This window comes from Xiphophorus hellerii, chromosome 9 (genome assembly GCF_003331165.1).
Source record: "Xiphophorus hellerii strain 12219 chromosome 9, Xiphophorus_hellerii-4.1, whole genome shotgun sequence".
Classification (NCBI taxonomy): domain Eukaryota; kingdom Metazoa; phylum Chordata; class Actinopteri; order Cyprinodontiformes; family Poeciliidae; genus Xiphophorus; species Xiphophorus hellerii.
The window spans coordinates 15724875-15751226 of record NC_045680.1 but is presented as its reverse complement, the minus strand read 5'-3'; the positions used below and the strand labels follow the sequence as shown (position 1 = coordinate 15751226).

General features: G+C 38.0%; 1 protein-coding gene across 2 annotated transcripts in view; it reads right to left on the bottom strand.

Moving 5' to 3' along the window:
- Positions 1-26352, bottom strand: part of LOC116725567 (disintegrin and metalloproteinase domain-containing protein 10) — a 29925-nt gene that overhangs the window by 3074 nt on the left and 499 nt on the right. The window contains exons 2-13 of one of the 2 annotated variants that reach the window (XM_032571701.1): positions 25959-26106; positions 25111-25229; positions 24647-24799; positions 17873-17952; positions 16961-17080; positions 14342-14434; positions 13937-14105; positions 7313-7476; positions 3685-3856; positions 3470-3614; positions 2116-2299; positions 38-137 (exon numbers count right to left, since the gene is read on the bottom strand). In XM_032571701.1, coding sequence (XP_032427592.1) covers positions 38-137; positions 2116-2299; positions 3470-3614; positions 3685-3856; positions 7313-7476; positions 13937-14105; positions 14342-14434; positions 16961-17080; positions 17873-17952; positions 24647-24799; positions 25111-25229; positions 25959-26106 — 1647 coding nt within the window. The remainder of the gene's footprint in view (positions 1-37; positions 138-2115; positions 2300-3469; positions 3615-3684; positions 3857-7312; positions 7477-13936; positions 14106-14341; positions 14435-16960; positions 17081-17872; positions 17953-24646; positions 24800-25110; positions 25230-25958; positions 26107-26352) is intronic. The other variant, XM_032571702.1, reaches the window with a different exon arrangement.

Here is a 26352-nt window from a genome sequence, read left to right as displayed (position 1 = left end):
TTGCTCGGCGGTGGAGGACACAAGGTTCTGTGTTTACCAGGCTGCTGGCAGCACATGTGGCATTTCTCCTTCATGCTGACTCCAGGACAGTCACACTGCTGCAGGCCGTGCTTCACACACACAGACTCAGCGCAGACCTGCGGAGAGAAACACACACTCAGACCTCATCCGCACAGGTGACGAAAAGTAAGGATGGTAAACCATCGGTCCAGTTTTTCTATTCAATTAACGCATTAATGCATTCACGCCGATTGAAAGAGTAGGTCAGCACCTCCAGCTCGGGTTACACCATCATGCATTGAACAGATTGTAGAAAATGTTCAATATTTATCGACATTTTCCAAGAATCTGGTTAATTTAACCAGATGTTGTCAGTTCATCCCTCCACCATGTTGTTGTTTTGCTGTTTTTGTCTTATGTTTTCTGCTGATCGTACATCAAATACACAGTAATGGAGGTAAAGCTTAAGATCAACTCCCAACAGTACTGTACATGTTGACAAATTCACCAGTCGCAAACATGCTAAGAGAAACCTTTAAATTGTTTGAAAACTCTTTTAAAATTTCTGCTGCTTAGGTCTGAGCTGTGAAATATTTTTATATACTCCACAGCAGTTTAGAAATAAATCTATGATTAACAGTATCAGTTTTTTTGTGAGACTTAAAATGGAAAATATGTGAAATAATGTTTGAAATGAGGACTTTATTCTAATTGATGTTTTTGAAGAAAGATTTGAAGACTTTGTCAAATAAAACACATTCTACAAATTTTGATTTTTTTTTTTTTTTACTTCCCCTTTAATTATAACCAGCTATGTTAACTGTAGCATGCAAAAGAGAACATAAAAAAATCAAGACAGGAAAGTATAAAAATGCTGAAGGATGGGCGCGACGGTAAAGTACAACCCATGGATGGAGGCTTCAGACCTCAATGCGGGTTCAAGACCTCCGATGACCTTGGCCACAGGTCTTCTCTCTAACCCACAACAGCTAAATAAAGGCCACTAGCACCAACCAGACCTTTCCAAATAAATGCTGACGAAGTCCCAAAATGGCTCAAAATAGTCAAATCAGACCCACATACAGCACAATGGTTATAGAAAACACAAACTAAATGAACCAAAATAATTAATTAAAAACGTGAATATTCAGTGGAGTATCATAACTGCATGACTAAAGAGAAACTATGTGCGGTGGTTTGTTTCTCTACTTGACCGAAATGGAAAGAGGAAGAGAGGAAATGACACTGTATGGGATCAAGCCATTTGATCAAATAGTGGAATTTGAAGAGTTTCATTTATTTCTTTGTCTTTGCTGATGATTGTTTTTTATGAATATAAATTAATCATCTGCTTTTGTTTGGATCATCTCTGTTTAGTTTTTTGCTTTGCTTTCATCTTCCATGTTGATGTTTTTCCACAATCTGTTCCCTGGTTTGTTTCTTTGAGCTTCGGTTCCTAATCTGGTTCTAATTAGCTGATAAACCAAAATGTATCACATCTAGATGAATATTGCAGACAAAATTCTTATTAAAAAAACATAATTGAACACGTGAAAACTTGCTTTATTTCTTTATTTCTGTATAAATTATGTTTCCCTGAAGCATTTTTTATTCAGGTCTTGATAAATTCGAACAATTTGAAGAGAGATGGCGCAACAACCACAGCTGGAGCAAATTCCCCAAGAAAGAAAAGTGTATTGAATGCTGGAGAAAAGTTTGAGGAATTGGAGGTGTGGTAAGATGGATTCGGTAATTTCTCAGTAATTTCCTGCTTAATGAGGCTGTTATTTGCAAACAAAGCTGCTTTGCTTCATCTAATTAATACCAAATGTCTGAAGTCACACAAGCTGAAACCAAAACATAACCAAATCAGAAAAAGTTAAAATTAATGTTTAACATACATGGGGTAACCTTCCAGAGCCTGGACGTAACAAAATGTGCTCATGACAGCAGGGTTTCCCCCCCCCCCCCCCCCATATTGCAGCTCCAAAGGTTAAGCATTTGCCTTTGCAGACCAGCTTTGCAGGATTGCTGCACACTTCCAAATGCTGCCTGATTTGTTGAGTAAAGGAAATTGTGTGTTGAGTCACAGTGTGAAGTGTGGCTGAGCCTCACCCCTTTCAGACAGACGCGCGTGCCCTGGCTGCAGACGGTCAAGTTTTCCTTGGGGTCTGGTTTGGGGCAGAGCGGGGAGAGGCCGGAGCACACGCTCTCCTTCACACAGTCTGTCTCCTCGTCGCACATCTGGCCCAAAGGCTTAAACTCACAGTTCTGACCGCAGCACAGGCCCTGACTCGGACTGGTGGAGGGAAATGAAATATTTTCACACGCATTCACATCGTCACAAAAATCTTCATACCATCTTGGACATTTCCACATATTGTCACTTTAAATTTAAGTTTAGGATACTTCCTTGGGATTTTTATATGCAGTAGTTCAACACATCATTTTCAAGATCTTTTACGAATGGAAATCTGGAAAGTGCGTCTTCAGACATCACCTAATAAATCGTCTGACCTGACAAACAGAGTCCGCATGTTTGTAACTTAGTTCTCCGTATAAATGCAGCTGCACTGTGAAGGCCCTATTTCTTGTAGAATATTAATTCTCTAAGAGAGCAGAGCTAACAGATCAATAGAAAGTTGTGAGAAAGGACAAAAAGCAGCGTTGGGTTAGAAAACAGTAACCAAAGCTTTAATTAGCTAATGAAGTTAATCTGAAACTGGAAGAGTGCAGTATGCAGCCACAGGTGGGTAGTAATTAGTTACATTTACTTGAGTAACATTTTGGACAAAAGTATTTTTAGGAGCATTTGTATTACTCCATACTTTTACTTCAGCTATTTTATTATTACTTGAGTAAAATTTCCACAACTTCACTGAATAAAGAGGAACAATGTTTTCACCAAAAATGTATGAAACACAAGCGTTGTTCTAATGTTGCTTTCTGTCTGCTGGAATTGTTGTGCCATTTGGAGGTCAGATGAAGAGTATTAACACTGGAAACACTTTACCTACTTCTAACATATAAATTCACATTACTAAATGTAAGTTTTAGTTTCATATAGAAAATTAAAATGGTTTGGAAAACATTTATTCTGCTATCACAGAAGAAGTCAGTAGATTCTTGGTAGCTCTGCAGGAGCTGCAGAGATGCACAACACAGCTGTCCTGTCTGAACACAAGTATTATGTGTGTATTAGTTGCCTTTTATATATATATATATATATATATAATTTTATCAAAATGCTTCAGGCAAAGCACACTTCTATGCGGTGAAGCATGGTAGGGGCAGTATCATGCTGCAGGGAGGATTTCTCTAATCTTTTACTTCACAAAAGCTTGTGGTCATGGCATGACAAAATATGAAAAATATCATAAAATTAAGTAGCTTTAAAGATTAATAGATGTGTAAATAACACTTATAGAGGATGATGGAGAATTCGACCTGGCAGATAAGCAGCAAGTACCTGCAGAGTTTACCAGGCTTGAGTCGACACTGGACTCCTGCGGCCTCTTTAGCACTGTAGCAGCAGAGGTCTGTGTCATTATGACCGACATCACACTCCTCCTCTTTCTCCACGATGAGGTTGCCACAGATGGGCTCATCGCTGACTGAGGGAAAGAAATTACGTTGAACTTAAACCTAAAGCCTGTATGTTGACCAAGCCTATCAGTGTCTCACCCACGAAGCAGTCGTCTTTCTTCAGGTTCAGGATCTTGCTGATATGTTTAACGCTGCAGGTCGAGAACTTGTCATTGTTTTCTCGCACCTCGTCTGTGGCGTGTGGAAACATCAGGTACCGACCTTTGCCCCCAGAAGAGCCAAGGTTGCCGCAGTTCGAACCCTCGTCATGCTGAAACACAAACAAAATGACAGACCCTGTTTTCTGTCTTGTTGTAAATTTCTCTTTAATCAGCTCACGTCAGAAACAGCAGGCGAAAACAAATCATCTAACCGAAGCTGGAACTATGCAGCTCCACATTTTTACTACAGATGGGGAAATTAAGTCCCTGTGTTGTTGACCTCAAAATTGTCGAAAGGTCAGAAAAAATGCTTGCAGCTGCGTGTGGTGAGAACTGAACCACTTGTTTGGTTATCAGAAATTTGAAGCATATTCTGAGCATTTAGCAGTCACATTTAAATATGACTTTTCTGAACAGAAAACAGGAGGGAATGTGATGTTCCTCATGCAGAACAATAAGGACAGAACAGAAGATTCCTGTTTCTTTGGAAAAGTCTCATCCTCTCTTGTGCATCAAACCTAGGCGGGTTCCTAAAGACATCCAAGTATTTAAAATAAACATGAACACATGCTGAGAGAACAAGTCTGTGGATTTTATTGAATCTGCTTCTGATTACTGTGATAGATGTTAGAAATGGCACTTTTATGACCTCTTCTGCATCTGTCAGAGCCTAAATTTCTGGGTAACAAGAAGGCGGTGACACAAAAGATGTTTGTGCTTTTTCCTTAAAATAGTTCCTTTGTTTTGTTTCTTGCTGTTTCTGAATTATTTCCCAATATATGGTTCAACACAGCCACATAATTAACAATTTTACTGCACCTTGTGGTTCTATTTTATATTTTCAGAGAACGTCAGCTCAGTGTGAAACATAATTGAAAACAACATTTTTATGGATTTGGGAAAATTATGTTAAGCTGCTAGAAATACCACATTCTAATAAAAATGTCTACTCAATGTTATTAGCTTTCTTCTACAGTATGTCTGGCTTTACACATCTTTACGGCTTCTATACGTGTTTTTCTACAAATGTTTAACATCGAAATGGTTGTTAGTGAGAAACACAAGAGAAGACATAACATTTATGTAATTCAGGTTTTTTTTTACATGTTTGTAACTCTCAGACTCTCTAATGTTAAATATATTAGATGTAAAGCATACATCTAATACACATACATCTATGTCTGTACTAGACAAACTTCTAATATAGACATACTCTATATGTTAGTATGTTATCTAAAGAGTTCATGGTCAAATCTTTGGAAATTAACTATTATTTTAATGTAATAAATGTAATTTTTGAACATGTAGAAAGTTTTCAGATTGTCTTTTTTCCCATTTTGGTGGTTTCAGATTTTACTGTGACTCTGTTTCATTTATCACAATAAAACACATCTGTGCAAAAATGTAGCCTAATGACCTTTGAACTCACAGTGTCCTTTGACACCAACCATTACATTAGTTATTGAATAATAGGGCTTTAAAGAATAAAAATAGTCAACTGAAGCAGAAATTAGTTTTTTTTTATCCAGTAGACCTATAAAAATACACTTATGAGTCATAATGAGCATACTGTGCCCTCCACAAATAACAAAAACGATTTGCAAAATGCCTTAAGATGAACTTGTCCTTTTTTTGATTAGCAGTAAAGTTTATTTATTCAGAATGAAAAAAAAATCATTGCAGGAAATAAGTATTTAAAAAATATATAACGTAGCATATTTTATCTTTATTTCACTTTGAGTTCATAAAAATGTATCTGAAATTTTGATTTACAAGCCATCACTTCCTGTTTCTCTGGGTCTGAGTACAGTTAAAACCAGAGGTCCAACAAAAAGTAAATAAATAAAAATAAAAATAATTTCAGTATATATTTAAAATGTTTTTATCAGGATCAGTCTCTAGTGATTCCCTCCTGACAAACCTGTTTTAAATCTCCTGAATGCTATTTCTATCTGTGTTTGATAAGCAGATGGAAAGATTACAGGTTTTAGTTTGATGTGTTGATGGTGTGTAAGGCAGAACATTTATGTGCAATCAGCTTTTACTATAGCAAAGAGTAAATGTGTCATTCCCACCATGACTATTGAACTGATTTAATAATCAGTGTATGTAAGCGACATCAAGGCTCGTCTGGTGTCCCTTTCAGACAATCCAATCAATAAAGGCCAAAGTCTCTAAAGTCTATTCTGGTAAACAGGTCGGGTACAATTTGTTCAAGTACGCTGCAAATACGCACGCATGTTTAATGGAAACATTTACTTTGAGTCTAATCAGAGGGATGAGTAGTGTTAATTACACAATCCACAGCTTCAGGTAGAGCTTTGTGTCGTGAGGTTTTTACTCCCATTCACCACAGATCCACTTAGGCATGTTTGGTAGTGTAAGTTAAGGAAAAGGGATGAAAAATAAATATTGGTTTTCTTTTCACCTGCAGATTTTCTACAGATTAAAGATCCTTCTAAAGCATACTTCTCCCATGGGAGACATATAATTATATCTTATCTAGTATTAAATGAGCATTGTTGCTACATTAATAATGCAAAATGTGGGCTGACAGGAAGGAAAGCTCTAGAAAGAAAAACAGACGACACATGAAGTGTGGGGATAAAAAAAACCTATTAAATTTATGAATAATGAACCATGAAAGTAGATAAGTAAAACTAAAGGAAAACACTAAATGAAGGCATTTTAAAGCTTTTTAGGATCAATCGTTTTATGCTATCAATAAGAAAAGATTAAGAACATCTAATAAACTGACTATTTTTGCAACAAATATTTGCAGATTAAGGAAAGTCAATCATGAAGGTCACAATATTTAAAAAATACATTTCATATCTGTAGCAAAAATCTAGGATAACCTTTTAAACAGGTAAGTTGGTTTTGTATTTGCTAAAGTTTTAAAGTGTTTCAGGTATAAACCTAAAGTGCTAATAAACAAATCAGGCTTTTGAAAATGAAGCCACTTCACTTACTGAGATAAAACCTGTTTTAAAAGAAAAGTTCTGCAACAGAACATACACCTAGGCTGCACAAAACATTGCAAGTATATCATCATTGCGATATTATGTGTGCAATCTTCACATTAGTGGCATGACCCAGCATTAAACCTAACCCAGCAATATTTCTGGCTAATATATTCCAAGCATTATCAACTTTTGCTTTACATGGTTGGACACAACAGCAGAAAAATCCTCACAATGGTCACAGATGACATTGCTCAAAATATGAAAGGTGAGTGTAGGAAACTGAGAAGAGAATGAGAGGAAAGAAGATCATAACCTTGATATTCTCATCACAATATTTACCAGTAGCAGCACAATTACAAGATTATAAAATATTGTGCAGCCCCAGTGTACACACCTGATGCTAAACCGTGGCTAACAAGTCAATAAGTTGCAAGACGGGTGGAGTTTTAAAATTAAGTCAAGCATGGAGCGTTATCACCTGGTTATTATTGGTATAATCTATGTTGGTAAATTCTCAGTGAACAAATAGACTCAATACCCAAATATCAGAGTATTGGGCTGGTGTAGATGATGGGTGTAACGGGAGATGTGAGGACTGACCGGAGATCCCAGGCTGTGACCCAGTTCATGTGCAAAGGTGAGCTGGACCTGTCGAGGAGGCAGGAACTGTCCGTAGTTCTGAATCGTGATCAGTCCCGTGTTCAGGGTGGCCTTACCGCCGTTACGCAGGGCAGTATACTTGGAGCATATTCCTCCCCAGTTACCTAATATAAAAGAAGGAGAAGCAGAAACATAACATGTGTTTACATTGAGGTCCTCTAGTAAATTTAATTTAAAACATTGGTCCAGATTTACTTCTAGGTTGAAGGAACACAGAATACAATAATTAATGGGAAAAAAACCCCAGCTCTATTTATAGGTTTTTTAAGCAGATAAAGGCACAAGCTACATCTTGTGTTTTTCAGGTTTTGAGTAGACCTATATGCAGAGTCATACATACACAGACAGTGCAAACTCTAAGGCAGAACTAAAATTCAGTAAAGACACGGCAAATAATCACTTTAGAGTGAGAAGTTGTTGGATAAGTGTTTATTTTTTTGCTACTGGAAATACCCTAAGCCAACAAGACTTGTGCCAAAATCCTTCCAGGTCCTGCGCTTCGGGCTACTACTTAGTACATTAAAACATGCAGAACCATTTTGCCCCAGCCCGTCTTCTTTCTATTTCAGTCAGGCAACGGGTTCAAAAGTCCTCCTTACAATAACAAACAGCTGCATAAATTCACATGGAACGATGGATGGCACGTGACATTATTGTCAAAAGACCAGCTATAAGATTCACAGCAGCAGACCCTCTCAGTCATGCAATCAATCTCTATCTGACCAGCTCACTGTCAGATTGTATGTTTCTAAGATCCACAAAATACATCAAATTGTGGGATTTTATTCCTGGGTTGATGGAAATCCAAAGAAGTCTTTTATAATGAAATGACCATTTAAGTTTGTTTTTATTTTAGCCCCTGTGTGGGCTTCAGGTCAGAGGTCACAGCAGGAGTCACGTGAGCTTTACATAAGCCCTCTTACGTACTGTGGTTAACAGTCAATATGATGGTGAGGAGTGTGTTTAGGTATTTAAAGGAAACTGAGTTCACCAGGGGTTACTCTGTGGGAACCAGCTGCAGGTATATGGATTATTTTATTCTACCAGCATGTTATTTAGTTGCACAGTGGAAAGAAGAATGACGTTCAGGAACAGACAGAAACAATTAGAGATTAAAAAAATGATAACCTGCTCAATTTATCGCATGTTGTATAAATACGATTACCATTTATTATGTGGAAGAGGTCGACAATAAGAACTTCTCTTGGCATAAAGTCGTGCTCAAACAGTTGAGCTTTGGGAGCATAACAGAACAAGACAGTGCTTTATTACGTTCCCATCAAGAGCCAAGCGTCCATGAGAGACTCCTTTGGTCACATTTAGCAAGAAATCTGTGTGTGTTTCACTTAAATCCCACTTTTGACCCTAAAACAATCCCCAAATGGACCATTCGAGGAACTGGGATTCTTAGAAAGAGACTTCTGGATGCAGATACTGTGGGTTTTGGCAGCTCTGGCAGAGAAGGGCTGCAGTATATTTTCATCTTCTTCTCTGTATTTGTCACAGAAAAGAGAAAAAATCTCAGCTCCCTATTATTAGTTCTGATGGTAAACAGTCAGCTGCATCACTTGCACTTTCTGCTCACTTATCAGTTGAGAACATGCATTACAAGACTTTGGCAGAGGTGGTTAAACATAAAACAGTTCACACTCAAATGGTTTAATATGTGCAAACAATGGCAGTGCTTCCTCAGATACATGTGGAGGAAGTTGGAGTCCATAAATAAAACAGTTGACAATAAAACAGACTAAGCAAAACGTCTTACTGATAACATAACATTTTGAAAACCTCAGCTCTGCTCTGGAAATCACCCGAACGAACTGTAAATAATGTAACTGCATCCGGTGGCTTCCCATCACAGCCCTCCTTTGTTTCTGCAGTCCATTGACCTTTTCACGGCAAAATAATTCAAAAGGATTTAAACTGCCCTCTTGTTAAGCTAATTTGACCTTTCCAGTGTTTAAAACAAAATGCCTAATCCGTCTGGAATGCATCACAGGTCTTGCTCAACTTGAAACTTTCCTTTTGTGTGTTTGATCTTGGTAATGTTGCAATAACTGAACCACAAACAAATCATGGTTTCATTTCGTAATAAGCCACAAAAGGTAGGTTAGTTGAGGCCGGACTCTCCACCAGTGCACAAGTAGAAGGCATCTGAACCTTTTCTCGTGTTTCTTGACACATTTAACCTCTCGTCTGAAAGGCTTCTGTAGTTCTGAACAGTGTTGGAAAAAAAAAATTAATAAATTGAAGCCAGAACAATCCTGTTAATGAGGGACCGTTGGGACAAGTGAATCACTGACCTTGCCCTCTATTCAGTCCAATATTTGGCTCACTGATGATCCACACATGTCCCTAATGATGCCAGGAGGGAGGTTTTGGTGAGATGTCCCAAGGTGACTGGGGAAATGAAATTAGGCTAAACTGTTGATGTTAGACAGAGGAAACCTGACACTAACTACTTTGCCTTTACGTTTGGGTACTAAAAGATGCTGTTAAGGATTACTTAGCCCAAATTAAAAAAAATTTCAAATCGTAACCACGTAGCTTGGATTGCTAAAATTAATTGAAAGTGGGAAACGTAAACATCGGAAACTCACTAAGGAATGGAGGACTGTTGTTGCCCCGTGGGCAGGCTTGGACAAAGTGTGTTGAAAACAAACACTTAAACAGCTATTTTCAGACGGCCCGCCAGCTATTTACGGCCCGCCATCCTCTACGGGCCGTAAACAAATTTATGCAAATCCACCGCATAGTTTTTATGTCATATCTTGCTCCCTGTACATTATGGAGTTCTTCAGGTCGTTAAAATGCACATTACAAGGAAAAACTCCTGCTGTGCAGTACATGTGTGAACAGGAAACTGAAGACAAAGCTTCTAAGTCACTCTGTAAACACTCAAAAATAGTTTCAAGGTTAGACATGCATGCTGATTTGCATTGCTGCCAAATTACAAAGAGTGGCATATTTCTGTGTAGCCAGAGAAGATGGTTGAAGCAGATTCTTAACTTGGAACGATGTTTGTGTTCGTGTGAATAAATTGTATGGGTTTTTCAGGAATTCCTCTCACACATATGAACTTCATGTAGCGTTAACGCTGTGGTACTGTTTTGTGGAGTGCCGGTGTTTCGGGTTGAAGTGTGTGAACTTGCTTCAGTTTATTACACTTGCCACACTATTTCCTATCTGAATTTAGTTCAAATGGCATTAAACTAAATTAAACTAAGGCGTCTGAAATTTCCTTACAATGATGTTTCTGATATTCATCAGACATGTCAAAAAACTGTCTCTTCTCAAATTTGCTGCAGAATTGGTGAAACTGCGACTCAAAAACAACGGCTAGCACTCAATAATAACATGACTTAATGATGCATTATACTATTATTCTTTCACCTAAACATACTTAATGTATGTAAAAAAAACAATACTGATACAAAATCACTATTTTGTGATTAATTTGACCAATATTTTGGAGAACTCAGACATTGGAATTGAATTACCATTTGGTTTGTTGACACATAAATCAATCAATAAATAAAATAAGACAGGAACATAAGGGAACTCTGTCAATTTAACCCATTCGATCCCAACACACATCCACTCTTCAGAGATGCATTGCTACAGAATGAGTGAAAGGAGAAAATGTTCACAAAATACATTTTTTTCTAAACGCCAGGTAACGCTACATTACGACAGAAACTGAAACACTCAGAAAGTTGCTTCATAATATCATATCATTTTCATCTATGCAGGTAGAGCATGTGCATGATGCTATAAAATGAATATAAGCAAGGTTAATATCAGTCACAGCTAACTTTTTGGTTGCATTTAAGTAAATACAGAGATTCCTCTGTGCTGTTTGGTCTCTCATCCCACAAGTGTTTGACGTCTCAAAGGTCTGTCAGTGTTTCTTAGCTGACACAAGACTGAAGGTAAAACAGCAGCCTCAGTGCTGAATCATGAATTCAGAATGTAATTTTTTCTTATATTTATCTGAAATGCAGTGTCAGCGCAGTCAAACTGCATTTCTGCTGCACTGGTTTGGATAGATTTTTTCCAATTCAACCTGATCTTCCTCTCTTGTAAAAACAATGAATTTATATATGCTTCGAAAATGTCTTCAGTGAGAGCGAAGTGGAACCAAAGTGACATTCCTTGTTTGAGTGCTCAACCTGATTCTGATATCTGTCCAAATGTGCTTTGAGTTTTCTGTTATTGTATTTTTTTTTCTATCTTTGCAGTGCACTGAACGACTTATGGTTACCAGGATCTCAAGGTTAAAGCATATTCAGTGGAAAACTTATGTGGACTTCAGGGTCTTTGGGTTTATGGTCCTGTTGTTTGACCTTTCTTCATTGCAGACCTCTAATGAACCAGAGTAAGTAAAGATACAGACTGTGGGCGTATTGGTTTCCACAGGTCAGACATAATCCACTCATGTGAGGCTGAAAAGTCACAACACTTCAAGTAACACGTTCACTGTGCGCATGCGGGGTGTGTGTGTGCGTGTGTGTATGCGTGTGCATGCCCACCATGTGAGACGTCTCCATGGTAACTGCACTGTGGAATGCAGCCATCAATCCTCAGTAAGAGGCCTAGAAGCTCCATATGACGATCATGTGTGTGTGTGGGTGTGTGTTTGCGTGTGTAACAGAGGTTTGCTGCACCCTGGTCACATGTCCCTGTGGGGGTCTGCTGCTTCCACACCCCCCAGTTTGACCAATGGAAAACTGCATGTGAGATTAAGACAGTGAAAGACAAGGAGGAAGGACCTCCAACCAAAACAACTTCCTTCTGCACAGAAATAATACTACACACACACACGCCCACACGCCGAGAGAGTCCCCTCTGCAGAGCTGGCTGATGTTACTGGGATTGCTTCATACTTGTTTTTGTTCACTTTACGTGTTTGGGTTCCTGAACTCTTTGAGCTCTTGCAGGTACATTTGGGGAACTGGGAGTTCATTTGACATGATGTGAACGCTACACTGGAACACTGTTTGTCTTATATTAGCTCACCTTTACTGACTCTGGTTTTAACTCTAAGTAAACAAAATCTAACTTTAACAAATAACTGAAAGTCATTGAGAAATTTCTGCGAAAGGAAACAGAAACGGCTAAATGACTTTCATGCAAATCACAGCAGGAGTCCTAATTGTCGGCTCCCCTCACGTTGTGTCTGGTGGTTTTTGAGTAAAAACTTCCCCAGTAGCAGGATTAAAATGTGACGTGTGTTTTGCCACAGAGAAACAAATATGCTGTAGTTTCACGGCCCTGTTAACTTCACATTGAAACTTTTCCAAATTAAGTAAAAGATTTGTTTCAGACATTAGTGCAATGATGATTTCTGTTTCAAGTAAGTGATTGATACCAACTGAAAAACGACAAATGTTAGAAGAAAAACCCATGACTATTTTCTGAGATGAGCCTGTAAGTAAAAGACAATGATGTGATTTTAGAGATCTGCACAGACTCACACTGAGATTCCCACAGAGAAGCACAACAGAAAACTATGATACACTTTATTAAGCTTAAAATTCAGTGTCTCATTTTTGTCTCACATTTCTGTTTGCTCTGGCTTTAGGTCTTGACACAGTTTTTTATGTTATCAAAACACAACGTGTTTTTGATAAAAGTGATATATATATTTAATCCATCCGTTTTTTTTCTACGGGTGCTTAAGAGCTGAACAACTGCTGAAAAAGCTAAAGGAATTTGTCAGTAAATAAAAGACCATTAACAACATTGTCTAAGCAAACTTGTTAATGAACTTGCATAAGTGGATGTCGGGTTTGTCCTAAATGGAGCACACGTTTCAACACAAAGCTTATTTTTATGCCCAGAACATCGTGTTCTGGAACTAATGTCGTGCAAGGGCATCTGTGGTTTTGTGTGTCTCTTCTCAAACCCACAATAAATCATGATTCGACTTCTTAAAATCAAATTATAAATGCTTTTATGCTGAGTCGTTGGTCTGGACTGAGAGCAGTTTAGGTGTTGTCTATTTAAGTCTAAGCCAATAAAATGTTATGAGGGAGGCTCCTGTGTTATTGTCTGGTACTTTATGTCTTAAAATATTATGTATTTGAACTATCAATAGTTTCTCAAAAATACATAAAATCTGGTCACAAGTTAATGTTTTATTTAGACAGTTGATCAGAAAACATCCTTCTTGACATAGTTTAATCAATATTATCACTGGGACAAATACCACCCTAATATTAACAATAGTATACAAGTAACAACAATTAATCACTGCTTATAACTAAAAGAGCAGAGGAAGTGTCCTGTTAAATTCATTTCTATCATACTGTAGGGGTTGAAACATGAGGCTAAAGTCATGCTAAAGAACCGGCTCAAGTCAGAGACTTCACTTGTTATCCAAGCAATCTGTTGTGTTAAATCTCTCTTGTGAAAAGTATATTTTTATACGTGCCTACACAGCAGAATGGAAGACTTGCCTCGTGTTTTTCTCTCTCCACATAATACAACCAAAACATAAATGTTATTTTTAGTGTTTCAGTTTGACAGCTTCTGACTCCTTGTGCTACTTTTGCAGCTTACCGGTTTTGCCCTCCCAGGCGAGCCCCAGCACTCCGCTGTAGTCTCGGTTAGTGAGCATGTAGGCCAGGCAGAAGTTTCCCCAGTTTTTCTCAGAGAAAAGACTCAACAGTTTCTCCGGTCCGATAAACAGAGGATGCAGAGGATCCGTCTTATTCGCTGTCATCATCACCTGGAGAAACAAAGGCAGTAAATTAATTGTACAGGGAAGCACAAGAACTACCAATCACTGAAAACGCTTCTGAGAGAATGTCCCTCAAAATGACTTTTGTGTTGTAATTAAATTTAAATGTGCATCATAAATAACTTCGACATGTTAGAATTAGAAATGTATGTGTTAGTAAATTATGTTACAGTAGTTCTTTGGCGTTCTAATCGTGCAAAATTGCAGAAAACTCTCCAACTTACCTTGAGGGATTTGACTTTAAAGTTGATCAGCTTGATTCCATCAAAGTCAGCCTTGTCGTAGATGTCGTTCACGGCCCACATATAAGAGGAAACCTGCAGAAAACAAGTCAACCAATCAACAATAAGCTCCCCTCTTGATTTTAGATCCAAAACTGAACAAAGTTCCAAGAACCTCTGGTATGAAATGTAATGATGAAAAGTGGCTTATTACGCCTTTGAATTTGAATAATTAGGTATTGACTGATACCAAAACTACCTTAAACATGTTCCAATTGTAAACGGGAAAACTTTAATGACATGCTAATAGCGATATGCTAACTGCTACTAGCCAAACTCACTAATGATAGATTATAGTACTTCATGCACATGAAGTATTTAGGGAATTGTATAATTATTCAATTCTCTAGTATTGCATGGTAATATATGCACTGAAAGATTTAATCAACTCAGTGATCTACAGTGATGTCAAAATCCATTTTTTACTTTTTTGGTTTATATTGAATGCTGTGCAGATAGTTTCTTGTTCAGAAGTATAACTTTGCTTTTGGAAATCAAGTTGGACCGTTCCAAGAGCAAAGATGGAGGACATGAGGCTTTTTATGCTTCCTAAAAGATATTTTGCTTATTTTATGGGCCTCTTCGTTAGTGGTTTAAAACAGCATAATCACTCTAGGGCACAGGTGTCAAACTCCAGTCCTCAAGGGCCGCTGTCCTGCAGTTTTTAGATGTGCCACAGGTACAAAACACTGGAATGAAATGATTTAATTACCTCCTCCTTGTGTAGATCAGTTCTCCAGACCCTTGCAATGACCTAATTATTCTATTCAGGTGTGGTGCAGCAGAGGCACATCTAAAAGTAGCAGGACACCGGCCCTGAGGACTGGAGTTTGACACCCCTGCTCTAGGGTCATAAAACAGACCTCTTCATGTAATTCCTAAAGAAAGGTTATCATCTGAGCATTTTCAGTCTGGCTGGTGCATTTCGTCCACTAGATGCACATGCTAACATGTCATAAGCAAAGGTTTGTCTCTTTGCAGCAGGATATGTGCGAATAGGAGAGTCTGCTCGGAAATTTCCACAACTTTATAGATCGGCACCTCTAACCAGGTCAGTAGAGACTGAAAACTGCAGCTTGTTTATTTATACTCCACTCTTCAGTCCTGCCCAACAGGAGTCTGGCTCTGTACCAACAACAACAACAAGAGTGAAGTGGAAAGAATATGAAGACGACATGATGAGCTGATGAAAGCACAGGCGTGAGAAGGAAGCCCTCAGTCTGACCACAGAAAACAGCCGACACCTGACTCACTCACTGACTGCTTTCACTGCAACGCACTGTATCAAAAATCATGTATTTGATAAACTGTTCGGGTATCAAGAGAATGACCCTGAGTCAGATTAAAATTAAATAACAATAAATGTCTGCAATTATCATTCTGTGCAAATATGAAAAAGGTGAGACTCTTTACTGGTTCTATCAATAAAACATTTTAAGCAAAACACAATTTTGTTCAGACAGAAAACTTAATGTCAGTCTGTGAAGTAACTCCAACTGGACCGTTGTGGTTCAGATCATCAGTGAAAAACTTTACAGTCGTATCTGAGCTTAGTGTCCCTCACTCTCGGTTCAAAGGTGCAAAAACATTCACTTTACCATTGGTGTGGTGTAGATTTCCCCAAAAACATATAACTTTAATGTCATTATTGTAACCGTTGTCTAATTTTAGCTTCATTATGAAAATACCATATTTTGGCAATAAATAAATATTTTTAAAATATATATATTTTTAAAAAAATATTCTTTAAAATATATTTATATATATTTTAAAATATTTAAAGCTGGGTTGCACACTGAGTTGGGTTGCACTGACCATGCAGTGCTCAGTGCTACACCCAGGTGAACACCGATGCAAACAGATGCGCATCTTTGAAAAGCAGAAATGGAGCCTTCTGCATACCAATCCAGCAAGTGATTGTAAGTCAAGTACAAAACACTCATAACTGAGCTGGAACTTTGTTTGGGTTGCTGGGTGAGGGGCAGTGCCTGCTGTTTGTGACGTTATACTTCGGAGGTTTAGCAAAAATCAACTTATTGCCAAAAAACGGCTGAGAGATTTTTACATCCTCTGGCTGTTTGTAGAAACAGAAGAGACCTTAATGGAAGTGCAAAAATGTGCATAATGTGACTTTTTATAATAAGTTTTCTTTAAAAATATATAAGAATAATTAAAAAATCCTTAATCTGGTATCAGATGGGTTTTTTTTTTTTTCAATTGATTTAACTAAAAAAAAAACTAATGTTCAAGAGATTGTAGCATTAGGGAACAGATTATGTGAATTTTATTGGAGCAATCCAAGGTTGTGAATTTATAGACTTCAAATAGAAGCACCAAACTGTGCTCCTATTTGAAGTCCTATTATTGTAAGTCTTACAATATTTCCTCTCACAAAATAATAAAAACATCCAATTTCATTTTGTGAGCTCTATTTAATTCTACAAGAACATGGGAAGTCTTTTTACGTTGTGATCCTTTGACCACATGTTGAACCGCGGTATATCTAAAAATGGAACATTAGCTTTTCAGCTACATATAAAACGTGATATTAAGAAATTTGACCTGAGCCACAACAGCTTCAACAGACTTGAACTTCTTGTAGTAGAAGTGGTCGGCGTGGAGGTGGAGCAGGCAGCTGGTCTTCAAGTTGTCAACCTTCCTCCTTGAACGGCTCACTGGTGCCTCATGTGGGGAAAAAAAAGGAAGAACATAAAGAACCACAACCATTTGTTTGGGTCTAGATTTAGACATTGTAAGATGATGCAGCTTTGGTTTCTGTTTAGATTCAAGTCATAGAAATACTTTTCCTGCAGCAAACCCCCAGACTACTCTTCAGATCAAAACAAATCAAAAACCGTAGCCTGTTCTAAGATAAATACTGACAGCGTCAGTATGTGCAGCAGGAACACCTCTTGGAGTGTAATCAAGAAAAAAAAAACATCTGCTCAGGGCATTTCATAACCAAACAGGGGAAATGATCTGCCTCAGCAGGTATGTAGTTAAAAATGGATCCACAGCAAAGTCTCAACATCCACTTTTCACAATAGACGTCGAGGCCCCTCGTCCTATGTTGGTCAAAGGTTAATGGTTAGGAGTGAACCCAAGGGGAATATTTGCCTAATACATGTGGCAGATGTTTTTGGAGTTGTTTTTATCGTCTTGCCACATAGTCAAGGTTGTCTGCAAGGAGCCAGGTTTCTGTTTTGTGTCTCACACGCTATTGTGACTATGGCACAACATCCTGCTGCAGCTTCTACCCACATTTTGTTCTTGGTGACTCAACGAGGGTAATAAATGTAACCGAATGAATGGATGTGTGCATAAATCGGGTGCAAATGATGAATCTGACACACAAGTGAATTTCCTCCATTATTCATCAATGAGTTGATTTTTTTTTTTGTTTATTAATAGCACTGAAGAAGGAACTCTCGTCAATGATGAAACAGAGAAAATACGGAGAGAGCCACTTTGTACCTGGTTGAGGTTTCCAGCGAGGGCGTTAAGATGATCTGAACTACAGAATCCATCAGAGCGGGACATCGCATGTGGAAGAACTAGACGAAACAAAACACAGATGTTTAAAGTTGCACACAAAATTGCAGACATTTGGAAATATTTCCTCTCCTCATTCTTCTCACAAATATGCCAGAACAGTAAACAGCCTGGAGTAAAACCCTGAATATATTCTTTGAGTTAGAGTTCACAAACCATGACGAAACATGAGCAGAGAACTAACGAGACATTAGTTCTGCTAAAACTGTTAATTTTGTGGAGAAAAACACAGAAATAAAACTGTGAATAAGAGCATAGATACACAATGAGATAAAGTCTTTCATAGCTACAAGCTTATTTGTATTAAAAAATGCTGTAAATATTTTCAATTTCTGCCAGCTTTTCATCATCTTTACTTTTAGTTTAGGATTATGTAAACATGGTTTATCTTCAAGTTTATAACAGATCATTTATTTACAACACACAGTGCTCAAAGACAAGTTTATGTACAATTAACCTAAAAGTCATGTTTTTAGACTGCAGGAGTAACCAGAGAGAACCAAAAAATGCACTGGGAGAAAATGCAAAGTCTGAGCAGAAAGACCCAGGATTAAAACTCAGGATCATCTTGCTGCAAGGCAACAGTGCTACATACTAAACCACCATAAATACAGAAAAGGAGATTTTCAGTAATTAGAGAATACTTACAAAAACAATGTCATTAAAGAAACTGAATGTTTTTTTTTCTAAAACTAACCTAAAAACATGATGGAAACTGGTCAATGAAGCTGCCAAGAGATCAAAAACAAAACTGAAGCAACTGCAGGAAATCCTGGTCGTGTTTTACTTATTAAAAGTGTTCTCCATATGTCTGGAAAAAGAAGCAGGATTTTAAAACAGAAGCCTTTTCTTCCAAAGTATGTGTCCAAGCCTGGCTAAAGTATTCAAAATCCTTGCGGATGAATCGTCGTCTGATGGAACACCATAAAGTGAGGCAGTGACAGTATCATAGTCTGGAGTTACTGTTTCTTTAAATAACCCTGAAGTTCTTGTCATCCGAGATCAGAAAAGCTCTAAATATAAGTTCACTCTGACAGGAAAAGTTACATTTTGTGCAAATAAAACTGAAGATATAATAAGTTTTGATTCTAAGCATCACAGTGAGTTAAAACCAAAGCTTTGGACTGACGGAGCCAAACTAGAGCTACATTCAACACAAACTCTGTGGGGTCACTTGAGGAGGACAGTGAAGAAAAATGTACTTCCAATCTGATAGATTAGGAGAACCTTTGCAAAGTAGAGTGAGCAAATTTCACCATGGTAACATAGAGGATGCTGTCAGACTCAAACTTAATGCTAAAACTAATTAAAAATTGGTTTTAATGAATACTTTAAAGATGTGAACACTTGATTATTGCCCCTTTTGTCAATACATTTTTATTTTCTCCTGTATTAGATTTAGATTTCAGTTGAATAATATACAATATGTGTCTCACTAAAAGTCGAAATTGATTCGAGAGAACATTTAAAACTTTTTTTTACACTCAGTGTCCAAATGAATGAAATTTCAAGCTCATTGTGCCAGAAAGCAAATAGCAGGGTCACATGAGGTACAGCTCTGGGGAAAAAAAACTTTGCTTGTATTTGGTTTTTACAGGCACGTGCAGATAGCAGGTGACCTTCAAAAATGCTTCGCTGGAGTGATTCCCCTTTTCATTCAGGCTCAAAAATCACTTGAGATTCCACAGAAGCAACTGAGAGTTTTATTGGGAAAAATTCATCTTTAATACTTCCCAAGACTTCCCAAGATGGATGGTATTTTATCTAGAACCAGCTTCTTCTTTTTTACAGTCTGTGTCTGCATGAAAAGTAAACTGAAGGTAGAGAGTAGCCTCAACACAGTCCAAAACGTCCACAGAACCGTAGCCAAGAAAGATTTCTTTTCACTCTGAGTGGTTGTAAATCTTAGGTCCTCAAGCAGACAGTTATTTTTCCTGCTACCTAATGCCACATTTAAATTCCCTCTCTCACCCTTATAAAAGCAAAGTTAAATAAAAAGATATGCAGAATTATTAGCAATGTGCATGTTTGATTGACGGTGAAGCTGGAGTTTTACTGAACTTTTTAAATTTCTCATACACATGTCTGCCTTTAAGATGCCTGGCTGTGAACAAACTGTAGATGTTATTGGCTTTGTTTGCCATGACCCCAGCAGCCAATAAAACACTGAGCCAGCAGCTGAGATCATCAACATCCTTTTGGTTTCATTTTTCTTTGACCAAAGAGGTCACAAAGTAACTTCTTTGATAAACCTGGACCTACTGTTTTGATGTCAGCTACCAGGCAAGCTGCTACAGGATAGGGAAGGGGCTAAAAGTCTCTTAGTCTGCAATGCTGCTAGTGTGAAACGATTAGTTAACATTGAGAAATTGAATTTGAAGCAACTGAGTGAATTCAAAAATGTCATTTTTGTAATATTGATTATATGGATATATAAATTATTTTGACCAGTTTACTTCTCAAGAAAACAGATTACTTTTGAGATTTAGCATCATGGATAACTAGCCAATAAATCTGCATTACATGTTGCAACAGAGGATGTAAAAAGTGTGATGTGCACTTAAAAAAGTCAAAGGTTAATGTACAGAACTGACACAATAAGGGCAATTAAAGGTTCCACATTTTCAGACATTCAAAAACTGAACTCCAGCATTATGAAATCAGCACGGCAGACTAAAGCGGCAGCTCTGACAGATCTCGCTGTGGAGATGCACTACTGCTTGTATTTTATTAACAAACTGTTGTCTGCAATTTGCAATACCCTAGAGACTTGTGTTTTATTTAAAATTGATGCAACAGCGATAAGACTGGAGTCTGAAGAGACATGTCCTGAAGAAAGATTTCACAAAAGTGCAAGAAGTCAAATGATTTTGTAACAGAGTTTATTAGGGTTATGTTCAAGGTCTGAAACCTCGCAGCAACTTGGAGGAAATTAATAATTTAAGTGCAACATTATTAAATGCATTCAAGCTAAAATAAATCAGACTTGAAGAAGTTTTAAGGTTTAATGCAAAGAGTTTGTAAAGTCAGTTCAGTCTTCCCGGCCCGATTCATTCAGCATAAGACAAGGCAACACATGACTGAATCACGCCATCCTCCTGAGGTCCCTCAGCCAATCACAAACCTCACCGTAAGGTCTATGTATGGCCTGAGTGGGGGAGGGGGCTGGATGTGGAGGCCCTAAACGCTGGGTGTTGACACAGAATTGCTTCCAGATCTTTCTTCATGTCCACTTTCATATTCTCTTTTTGTCAGCTTGCCCCCCTTTTCCATGCATTAGAAATTCAATCTTTCTGTCTTGTGAAGCCAAATATTTTCAAATAAATCAGATATTTGATCTCTGAAAAGCAGGAAAGCTTGTCCAAACCTGGCTGGCCCGACTGAGATTAATTAAGGAGTCCATTTGTTTCTTTGAAATATAAAAGAAAAAAGGATTTCTCCCATGTGAGGAATTAGCCACATTTGAGCCTCCGGAGTCGTGTTTGCAGCAGCTGCTGGAAACGGTTCACGCTGAGCAGCGTGGTGCAGAAAGCTGATGCCAAAGCCTCAAGTCTCAAGACAACTTTAGTTGTGACATCTGAAGAATGCCTCACCAAAGCACTCAGCAAAAAACAGGAATTAACACTATTATGCAATATCTAAGGGTTATTCAATACTGAAAAAAAAAGCAAAAAAACTTTTCCTTGTTGGAGAAAGGGGTTTATTTAATAAGTCTGGATAACCATTTAAATGACCCATCATTTAATCCACCTATACTTCATTACTACCAGCATAAGCACCTTGAACTGTAGGAAAACAAGTTTCTGTCTAAGACGCTGCTTTCTGTCTGAAAATGTTTTTTTTTTTCCTGATAAACACAAATTCACCATGACAGTTCAAAAATAAAATTTGAAAATTTTGTAGGTGTTGGTTGAGTCATAGTGTGGAGATTTCCTGAAGCTGCCTTCCAGTTTGTCCAATAGCAGGTCTGCATGTCCTTCAACTCTCAGAGTGTGATTCCCCTGTCTTGCCAATGTCTGGCAGCATGTCGGGAAAAACTCCAGAAACTCTGATAAGATCCTTGTTCTTACAGCACAGAAAGGGCAGCAAAGTCTGAATCATTTCTCAAGCACAGTCAGAAGCAAATGGTGTAGGACTGTGAAAAGTCTTGACACAGTTGTTAAAATAAAGAACTGACAGATTAGTTTTAAGTTGGATAAAATCACTTCCTTTATTTGTTTATTAGCTTAACGATGTCGGATGCATGGCTACTGCTCTATTCACAAGCCTATACAACATGTCCCATTTCATTTTATTTTAATAAATTATTTAAGCCACTTTTTAGATTAATTGATTATGAAGGATAAAATGAATTATTTTCCTTATAAAATTGGTGCATAAATGTGGATTTGCTTTAATCCTCTCATCTTCCAGCATATTTGATTTCTTATCACATTTAAACTATAGAATTTGTTTTAACAAGTTAAATTTATGGCATGTAGCTAATTTTTAAAGCTGTTTTGTATATTTTTCAAATAGTTATGGTTTGAACCAGAAACTTAAAAGCTATTTTTTGGGATAATTTCCCTGTTTGATCACACATTGTGTTAAAGTTTCAACTATGTAGGCATAGATTCAAAACAAAGTTGAAGAATTTGGAAACCCTCTTTATTTTTCACTTCAGCTGGATTTTTTGCAATATAGCAGAACCACCATCAACAAAATTCCCTCAGTATGCTGCTGACACCACCGTGCTCACTTTGAGATTTTAAGTGCAGAGTGAAGTATGTAGCCTCTGTATATATGCCTATGTTCAACAGAGAAAACTGCAAGGAATTAAAACTTCACTGATCAAACACAAATCTTTGATCCCTTTTGTGTAACATCACCATAAGCACGAAGGAGAAAGACTCATTAACGTCTGTGGTCAAACTGCAATGGTGTCGTCTCCTTCATATTGTGACAAACCATTGATAATATTTGATTAATCAGAGATTTTGAATCTTTGACTTCTACTCTCATTTATTCTAGATTCACTATTTTCAACACAATTAATCTCAAGACATTATATCAGAGGATTCTGAACAGAGTTGATAACAGGACTCTTTGTGGTCATAATAAATGTCTAAAATATCTACAAAGAGACTAACTGAGTCAGAGAAAGAGCAATGAAAATATGTTTTGAAATCAGCAAAAGCAATATGTATGAACCCAGTAAATGTTGCTGGACATTAGGAATTTTACTACCAAATGTAGGAAGAACAAGTTACAGCTAACGGCCTACTTAATCTCTATCTGTTTTACTGGATAATAACTTCAAAAAACCACATCTTCTTGCTTAAATTATGTGGTTCCTCTGACTATAGCCTCGTTGTTACTAGTTTTTTAATGTTGATTATGAATACACACTAAAACAATCTGTCCAGGTATCAGGATATTTTTCCATTAGCCATTTAGTGAACCACATGACATCCAGGCTCCCTCTGGAGAACAAAAGTTCATCAAAAAAAACCAAGGGCTCCAGACGACAACCGCAGGAAGGAAAAATGCACACATTATGTCACCTCCTGAAGTCCTAATCAAGCATTCTCTGTGGAGGCCCTGATTGTCTACTGTAGTATCACATGGTCAATCTTTCCCAGTTTCCTGCAGATATGCCAGTCTGGGTCTGAGGGGAGGGGACGCCGCTGATGAACCAAAGCTAGGTTTTACTACACCTGGCGAAAAGAAGTTGTGGTACGGGTAGAGAGGAAGGCAGATGCAGAGTAGATTGAGGAACAAACGTGGGAGTTGGGGGTGGGGGGAGTTCTGGCACAATCCACACTGCGTTTCCAGTAAAATGCTTTTGTAGAGCTCAGGTTATGCTAACACAAACATGCAGCCAAAGAATCGCACGCACGTACAAGCAGACATGCACTTTTACATTTTGATGATTTCTAATTATTTTCATACGGATAAATCATGAGAACAATTTAAAGTTGGATTTAATTTCAGTTTGTTGTGGAAACTGTCTCTAAGGTTGTGAAAAGCTGAAGAAGCGCCACTTGTGTCATTCTTCTCATGTTGGTTGTATCAACTCACATTATACATTTTTTCCCTTCTTTCTCTTTATAACTACTTCTGAAATCTCATAGTCTCCACCTCATTCAATAATCCCAACATCCACATCTTATCTTTTCTTTGGCCAGAATACAAGTGGAGAGAACCTCAAAACCCATTCAGAGCCCTCTGCCCTCTGCACTGTTGGCACTCTGTGCCAACAGTGCCTGCAGTTCACTGTGCCTGCATACTTCCCAGTTCACTGACCTCTAGTATCGCAAGTTGAACTGGAGCTAGAGGATGCAAGCACTAAACCTAAAGCTAAACAAATATTCACCATTTTACACATTTTGTCAAATAAGATTCTAAGAAAACAAGATGAAGATCTCACAAAAGGCCAAAACATTAAAAGATCTCACGAAGCATGGGGAAATGTGTTTGCAAATGTATTATTTCTTTTTCAATGAGACAGTGAAGAATGCAGCAGATCATAAATTACATTTAATGCAGCAAATAGTTTCTCTATGTGCACTTTCCCATCATCTGCAAAGCGTCTGGACACATTCTCCCTCCAGACATACATTGATCAGTCCTGGATGCTGAGTGATAGACGCTGCAGAGCCATTTGGAACCTGAAGCATCTGTAAACGATTTCTCCTTGAATAAAATCAGCCTTACCTAAATCCTCCTCATGGTAGATTATGGAGTGATGATCTGTCAGGCTGTCATATCTGTGCAGAGGCTCTATGTGGTAAGTGCCACTCTGTGTGTGGATGGTTCCCTCAAACTGTCCCAGTATTACAGAGCCATGGCAGGATGACCCATCCTCGCCTGTAAGACAGAGTAATGGGCGATAACAAGGCAGCACCAGAGAAATGGTGAGAGGTAGCAGACATGCAGGCTGATTTAATGAGTTTAATTTCACAAAGCAAATAGCTGAGATAGGACTTTGTATGTATTGCGTACTTTGTGTTAGTAATTGTTAACTTCTCCAACCAGATCCAAGCAATAAAAGAAGTTCAGTGGAGGAGGACTGCAGTATTAAAGTCCAAAAACGCCACTGACTTTAATGTCTCTCTTCATGTGAACTGTCCTGTATTTAGGGTCAGGTAAACATTTTGCAGGCTTCATATCAGACTAACCTTCAACTGTTCCTGAGTATAAGTGGGACAGATCGACTGATGTCGGGCCTTTTTCATCGACCAGCGTGAATTCTTCGGAAAACCCAGCAGAATCCTGCTTCAGAAGCAGGCGGAACGTTCTGATAACAACAAAAACACGAAAGGTTCGCAGATGTGGTCAAAGCCTTGTAGCAACGCCAAGCATGCAAATCAGTTAGCAGCTGGGGAAAAAGGGATAATAACAACAATTGCATCTGTTGATGTAAAAAAAAATGTAGACTGTTTACTTTGAGGCTTCTTTTTCAGAGCAAGATCCTAAAGAGCTGCTTTCCTGGATGTTAGTTGTCATTTTAGTCATTCAAAATCTTGGCTCATCATACAAAATCCAAAAACTTCAGACAGAGCGGGGAAGTTTCCTGTATGCACCTCACATCTGGAATGTGTTGCAACAATGCTTTGAACTTTGTTTATATCAATGGGTTTCACTGTCAGATTCAGTTTTCAGTGACTAATCTTAATCACTGAAAGTGTTTTTGTCTTGATTTTCAATTGTTAAATATTTCTGTATTCTGTTGTATAGGATGTGCCTCGATGCCACTGAAAACTAAAGTTCTCCCTCTGTCCCCATCCATAGGGTCTCCGGGTTGAGACACACAGGACACACCACCATGCACACACCGTCGTACTGAATGGAGAGACACATTAACCCAACAGTAATGTTTTTGGATTACCCAGAGAGAAGACGCATGCATGGGGAGCTGATGCAGAAGGACCTCCTTTCTGCAAGGCAAAAGTGATACCGACTGCACCACCGTGCAGCCCAGATGAAATAACGAATAGAAATAAAGTGACATTAAACGGAGATTTACCGATTAAAAGCGGTAAAATCCAAATCCAGCGTATATGCCTGAGGCTGTGAGGCTCTCCTGGCTCTCATGTGCTTCCTGTGGAGATCCCCTCTGTTATACGATAAGACTTCGTAATGCTTTATAAAAGGACTGATGCTTATCCCAACACCTGGAGGGAAAAATAGGGAGAGAAAAAATCTGAATTTACATGTATCATCAAGCTGGAAACTTGTTGGAAAATAATATTTATGTCAGTCTTGAAACTGCCGGGCAGATTTGTTTTTAGTCAGCTAGGGAAAAAAAACCTTCAAAATTGTTTATTCGCTCCTCTCAGTGTTGTTATGGTGGTGGCTTATTGGAGGCATTCTTAAATAAGCGTGCACCCGCCATGGATCCTAGTTAAGCTGGTTAAGCA